The following is a 7,500-nucleotide window of genomic DNA, read 5'->3' on the forward strand; positions in this document are numbered from 1 at the left end:
GTGAATTCGCAACGACTTTTTAGGTGCGCCTGGATGCCGCGGTATTTTCCAGACATGTTGCTGGCGTTGTCGTACGATTGACTGCGACAGTCAGAGATCAGAATTTTGTTCATTTGGAGAAAATCACGAACTATGTCTGCGATCTCCTTTTATTTCCGGTATGATTCAGTAAGGGCACGAATGTCAAGAAACGCAATGCTGGACCCTCTGGCAACATGTAGCAGATGGTTAGACATAGCTGGTTAGTGTACGACACGTCCGGAGTGGAGTCCACTGATATGGAGTAATATTTGGCCCTCCGAACTTCCGCTACAATGGCACTCAGAACTTTTCTACCCAACACATTGATTAGTTTGTTACATACTGTCGATGAGAGGTAGTTTACGTTACCGCTCCCTTTGTTTGCATGTTTATGGAGATGTGCCGCAAGGAAAGTGTCGTACTTGTTCAGAAGCTCCATCACTCCCAGGTAATTTCTGTTATGTACCGAACCGATCACCTCGTCGTCACCTCGGATGGGCAGACCACGTTCACATAGAAACATGAGGACATCCACGCACCGTCGTAGCACTTCGTGCCAGTAGTGCTGTTCTGACTCGTACTGACGAACTAGTCCAGCGTTAACGCGGCCTTGCAATGATTTTCTGCTGGCCAGGCTCGACATTGCCTGTTTATGCTGATCTGAATTAGTGTGTCCTTCTATCGACTCCCAAGCGTGTTTCCAATCTTGGAACCCGGATGTAAACCGACTTTTAGTGTCTGACATGGGTGACATCAGACGGCAAATAAAACAGAACAGATGGCCGGTCTCTTCAGAATAGCACAGCCAACTGAGATCGATTTCTTCTCCAGATAACGTGTGTTTTCCACTGAACAAATTTTTTGTACAATGAAGAGTTTTATTTCCATCACGGACAGCGGAGTTCTTGTAGTCACTGTCTAATTACGACATTGTGAACTCCCCTTCTCCATCCAGTAGTTTCGGAACTTCTCTGGCAGCTGGTCTGGCCAAAGGCCAATGTCTTTTTCATAATCTTCAGCCGTTTTGTTGTCTACTTCTGAACCACATTCTGAATCAGAATCGTTTGAGTTTTTATCACATCAGCAGCACTGAAACAAGGAGCAGGGCCAACAGCAGATAATGCTCACGTAGTCGTTGCTATGTTTCCCTTCACGTTGTTATCCTGTTCATTGTATAACCCGACTGTGGCTGTTGTACTCTTCAGCCAACTTGTAATTTTGGGTAGCTTGTTCCGTTCGCTTTCGGCTGCTATGCTTTCCTTCCGCTTGGCCGCACCAGACTGGTATTTTCTTCCTCGATCACGTTCACGTTCCGCCATGGCTCAACCAGGTCCACACAAAGGCAGTTCCTACAATAGAAAGCAATATTTCAGCAGTTGACACCTAACACACATTTATAATAATAATAATAATAATAATAATAATAATAATAATAATCGAGATATATTAACGTGGATTGATAAGAAGCCGAGGGCTTCTCGAGTATCTCTCCACGGCTCAGATTATTATTGTGAGGTGTGTCTCTCTGGTGGAGGAAACCGGAGAACCAGGAGGAAACCACCGTGTCTCAGCCATGACACATGATTTACATATGCCACCGGTAGGATTCCAACCCACTCCACCGAATCCACATCGAGGTGACCAGCCAGTAACCTCACCACTCTGCCACCGAGACACACCTTATAAATATAATAAAATATTATCCGGTGTGTAATCTTGAATTATACAATTATAGTATAACCACCCCAGCAGTACGCCTGCGCAGTACATAGCAAGCATAGATTCAGGGCGGGCGTGTAGTTTTGCAAAAATGAAATCGAGACGGCCATAGCTTGCTGGGATTGGGAAAACCCTCACTTTTTTTTCGTGTCACCTATTTCTGTGGTAGACCTTAAGATTGCGCTCTTATGATCAGTGGAAAGGAAAACAAGTAAGTTCAAAGATGTAAAATAAATGACAAACATAACCAAACAGATGCCAAATTAACAGGGATATCGAGTATTTGTTTCGTGATTCACTGACCATTTGCATAAACGAACTCGATTTTTTTCACAAACAAACAAAAGGGGGAAAATAGCAGAATTTCTTGTAATCTTTGCGTTTGTTGTGGGGCCCCTAGGAGGCGCGGGGCCCCGGGCCGTGGCCCTGTGGGCCCTGCCCTAAATCCGGCCCTGCCTCAGATGGACGTTAATGTGTCCAATTGGCTGGCATTTGTAGTTGGACATTAAAGATCCCATGAGCTGTCTTCTTCGAAGTGTAGACAAGAGGATTTGGCATATCGCCGGCACCATGAACAAGTTCAAAATTCCTGCTCTCTACTCCAGGGAGGACTGCATCAGAGGCATCTCCATATCCCTGCAACAACTAATGTCCAACTCACAGCCATGTGCTGCAAGCAAACAACCGCCAAGGTCAAACTGAGGAAACCTCAAAATTGCTTCAAAATTGTGTCTATGATGGTTTGAAATTCGTCCAACTGGAGGATATGCACACAGAAATTGACAATTAATAAAGAGGACCTTTATATAAGGAGAATGTTGTTGAAGATTATTGCTTTTGAAGAGAACTGTTATTGAAGAAGAATATTATTCAAGAGGTACAATGATTGAAGGGCGCTCTGATTGCTCAGGACCTTGATTAAAGGGGAGCTTTAATTATACATGCGTGGTATCCATGGATGACTTTTCAAGACCAATTTTCAAGAACTTGAGACTATTGAAGAAGGATATTTTGAAGAGGACCATACCATTCCTTTTTTTCATTGTGTTACTTTTGTTGCTGGAAATGTCGGTGACGGTCTTCTCAATCTGGTCAGGAAATACTTGTGAATAGCTTTTGTCATTTACTCAGCAGTTGAAGCCTTGTATTATAATAAGAACACTGCGGTTTTCAGGACGTTGTACCATATACCAAATCGTCAGAATCTCAGATTGTCAATTTTTGTTGTGTTTGAGATGGCTTATCTCATTTTTTCTGTTGTAAACGAAAATCAGGCCAACATTTCACTGCCAGTCTTGGAAGTTCCACTTTCTGGTCTTGTAAAATGTCGGACAACACCAATGTTCTTTTTTTTACGAATAATAAAGACGACATTGGACAACGGACAAATCAATACAAAATGTTGCATTTGAATCTGGGATTCCAACTGCATGAGCAAAGTGTTCAGATGGGAGGATTAAACAGGCTAACTGCTGTCGTTGCTGCAGTTGCAGGCAATTGGTGTGTTTGGTCGAGCTGGGCAGAATGTTCTGAAACCTGTGGACTTGGGCAGGCATTCCGGAGCCGTGATTGCAGTTGTCCACCAGTACAGTATGGTGGGACAGAATGCCTGGGTGAAGCAAAGGAATTTCAGGACTGCTACACACATCTGTGTCCAGGTACATTCAAAGGTTTTGGTGGTAAATTTCTACGGTTTGGTTTGTCGTAAACAGCAGTTTGTTTGTCAGCTATTTTATTGGTAAAATGTTAATTCAAATGCTGTACAAGAAACCTGAATTTTGTGAGTTTGTGTGGCCATTGCTTTCAGATTTGTATCCATACAGGACAACAGAATACCTCATTTGGAGCCTGATCATCCCTGTGCCATTCTTCTGTGGTCATACATTTGTGAAATTGGATCAAACTAAATCTGCCACATAAGACAAAGTAACAGCAAGTGGTGCTGTATTATTGGGCAATCCATCATTTCGAAAGAATGTTAACCATCTCCCCTATCTGCAGCGTTAAACAATCCTTTGGTATCTTTCAAACGAGAAGGCCTATGAGCTGGTCCACTATCCAAATTCCAAATGCATTACCTTACCTCCTGAGAACACTTCCTGGTTTATAACCATATTCGCAGGTTTTTTTCATGTTTCGTGTGTTTTCGCAGGCGTATTCATGGTATTTCGCAGCCGTATTCGTCGTTTTTCACGGGATTTTTGATTTCCCCTTATGAATCACAAACTGCCAGGAACCTACCCCTTTTTCCATTGAAGCAGTGCCCCAATTTTTGTGGATTCGACATTCGTGGCATTTTCCAGGAACATATCCCCCATGAATAGCAGGGTCTGACAACATGCACACACACACACGTGTATATATATATATATATAAATATATATATATATATATATATATATATATATATATATATATATATATATATATATATATTTATGGATTTCAGAATCGGATCCGAGTAATGTACACAACATTCAGGCCTCAAACAGTTACTTCTATAAATGCATGTTCAGAAAAGACCCATCCCCTTGTCTAGTGGGATTCTAACTCTTTGATGTGTTAGAGAAGGGGAGAGAACAGGTTCCCTTTATTTCTTGTGGGATAACCTTTTCCTATTTACGACACGTTCATGACGTATGATTTTATGTCAGTTCTCATTTCTGCATGAGCGATATTCACCGTTCGTGCACGTGATAAGATAGCCGTTAGCCCAATGGAGACTCATTCTATTCTATTTCAATCGAGGCACATTGGCTTGGAAACGCACAATTTATTTACACATTTTATCTTGGTTATCATTTTCACATTGGATTTACAGGGCATTCGAGTCATCAAACACACCGCAAGCTTTTCCTGGACAGTTCATTCTGACGGTCAAACATGGCTGTGATCTCGGATCATTTACCTTAGGCACCACCTTTTTCCACTGACGTCCGACACCCATTTTCTTTCATCGACGTTTGACATCCACCTTTTTCCAATATCGTTCGACTCCCCGTTCGGCAGCTCCATGGACGCTAACTGGCTCTTATTCGTATCAGGCTAAACAAAGAGATGATAATTGCCCGTTGACGTTTTGTGAGCACTTCATGTTTTCGCTCGGTTGTTCCGGAAAATGGCTGCTTTCTGGCATTCCTTCAGCACCCCAAACATGGTGTCGTAAGCCAGGCCTGTGTTAATTGGGAGTTGCATCTCGTTCAATGGTCAGGAGAGAATAACCTCAGAAATGGACAGTTGGAAGTCACATGCAGCGATGTGCTAATAGGCAAGCTGGATTTGGCTGAAGTCATGCTTAAGGCTCTACCCACACTGGTCGCCGATAAAAGGACAGCGGGACTGCTTTGTCAGCAGTTGGTGAGAGATCCTGATGACAGTTGGTCAGAGATCCTGCTGACGGTTGGGACAGCTTCTAACAGCTCCTGATGGTTGGGACAGCAGCAACCGCAGTTTGTGACAGTTCGACTGTTCCTGCTGGTTCTCCTCGGTATCTGGTTCTTGAAGTACCTGGTTATTGGCGTACCTGGTTATTGGTGCACCTGGTTCTTGGTGTGCCTGGCTCTTGGCGTACCTGGCTTTTGGTGTACCTGGCCCTTGGCATCCCTGGCTCTTGGTGTACCATGGTTCTTGGCATACCTGGTTGTTGGCGTGCCTGGGTCTTAGCATTCCTGGTTCTTGGGAGTGATGACGTGACATTGATTGCTGTTCAAGCCTGTTTGTGGGTGGGTGCATGGTGAGGCAGGGCGCTGTCCGCGGAAATGAGCCGGGCTGTGGAAAGCTCATTTCGAGAGGGAGACAAAGACACGCTCACACATTTTGGGTTATTTTAATTGACGCATGACGACTTCTGCCTTGGTAAGCCAAGACTGGATTTATTTTCTCCCTGAATGGTGTGCTGAATGCCCATGTCTCGTGTTTAATTGTGAAGTAAGGCATAGTGATCAATAAGCATTTGCTCTTTATCCATTTTTCTATAAATGCTTGTTGAATTCTAATTTGTTTGAGATTATTTTGTTGATTGAACATTTGATTTGAATTCATCCATTAAATTGACAAGGAAATATAAAGTCCTGCACTTTATTTCTTTTTCTTAATAATAAATTCCTTGTTGACATTTCAAACTGTCCGTGATTGTCATTTCCTTCCATTGATCCAGCATTGTCCGAAACTCGATATACTGGGAGATAATTCCCAAACTAATTAACCTGTCATAGTCGGTGTGCACCAGCGGTAAATGCTCGGCTGCATTACTTTTTTTTTTTGTATACCTTGTCGAGGCTCGTATGAGAGCTAACACACAACTCACAGCAAGGGGGCATGAGACAAGAGGGGCGGGAGTGGAAGGGAGAAAACAGTGGGGAACAGACACATTAGGTGAACTGTGGAAGGGAGAGGGATGGGGATGAGATGGGGAACATGGCGAGGAGAAGATGGACATTACAGGGACTTTCAGGAAGGAAAGCAGGAGAATTGAAGGAAGTGGGCTTGGGTGGATTATCGGGGGTAGAAAAGATCGAGTATTTGGATGGGGGAAGATAAGAGGTGGTGGTGAACAGCTGTTTTGAAAGCCTGGAGGGAAGAATGGGAAAGAATAGAGTGAGGAAGTTTATTCCAAAGGCGGGAAAAAAGAGGAATGAAAGAGTGAAGGTTCTAAACGGTCCTTTCGGAGGGAATTAACCTCAGACATTTGTTATATAGGTTTGGCCAAAAGTCGTTCTGCATAGTGATTTAAATTAATACAAGGAAAAATCATAAAAAAAAGATGAGCAGTGATTGAGATGAGCAGTGATTGATGAGCAGAGTGAAGATGAGCAGTGATTTATGATTTTGGTCGTTTTACCAGAAGGGGGTTGTTGGCGGACCTTGAGCGCCCTGTGGAAATGTGGTGGGGACAAATTGCAGAGAGAGCACGGGGGGGGGGGGGCAAGGCTGGAGAGGAGTCGGTGGAAGACAGAAAGACCACCGACCAACCTGCGGTGATTGAGTGAGAGGCCCAAAGACTCAGCTTCATTGCGGGAGATGCCGATGATCTTAAATGCCCTGGTTTCGACAGCGTGAAGCCGAGAAAGGTGGGAGGCAGGAGCACCAGCCCAGAGGGGAGAGCAGTACTCCATCAGGCTACGGACAAAAGCAGGCTACTTAAGATGTAATCAAAATAAAATTGGTGCATCACCGAGCGCATGCTCCCCGGTCAGGAGGCAATGTGACCTCCAGTTAAATGGCAATTTAGACAATAGACATTGGAACTCGTGGTTAATTCATTGGCGTTTGTGGTTGTTAAGCAACGCACTGCACCACAAAGTTAACTGTGAGCGGTGGCCCCAGGTCCGGCTCTTCCGAGGAGAAACGGGGATGAACCCCTCATAATACACTCGGTACCTGTGGCCATAACAACACACACACACACACACACACACACACACACACACACACACACACACACACACACACACACACACACACACACACACACACACACACACACACACACACACACACACACACACACTATACTGTCACGCGAGTAATTGTTAAATTGTAAATTTACCATGCCTGCACATTCAAAATTCTGAATTAACATCCTTTATTACTGCTGCTCAGCCCATTTGCATGCAATAACAACAAAAAGATAGCAGTTGACTGGTGTTGAATCCTCATCAGAAGATCCATCGACAAGATGTTCAATTCCCAATGGTCCCTTGTTGTCACCATTTTAGATGCATCTGTATCATACGAATCACCACCCAAATCATACATTTT

At 43.9% G+C, this 7,500-nt stretch overlaps 1 protein-coding gene across 4 annotated transcripts in view; it reads left to right on the plus strand.

Annotated features, from left to right (window-relative positions):
* Window positions 1-7,500, plus strand: part of LOC147028318 (SCO-spondin-like) — a 431,359-nt gene that overhangs the window by 341,676 nt on the left and 82,183 nt on the right. For all 4 annotated transcript variants that reach the window (XR_015057517.1, XM_085878618.1, XM_085878617.1 and 1 more), the window contains one exon: window positions 3,228-3,398. Coding sequence is in view for 3 of the 4 variants with exons in the window: in XM_085878618.1 (XP_085734744.1) it covers window positions 3,228-3,398 (171 nt within the window). In the remaining variant the exon portion in view is untranslated. The remainder of the gene's footprint in view (window positions 1-3,227; window positions 3,399-7,500) is intronic.

This window comes from Eptatretus burgeri, chromosome 4, assembly GCF_056783735.1.
Source record: "Eptatretus burgeri isolate ZD-2024b chromosome 4, Ebu_testis_v1, whole genome shotgun sequence".
Taxonomy (NCBI): domain Eukaryota; kingdom Metazoa; phylum Chordata; class Myxini; order Myxiniformes; family Myxinidae; genus Eptatretus; species Eptatretus burgeri.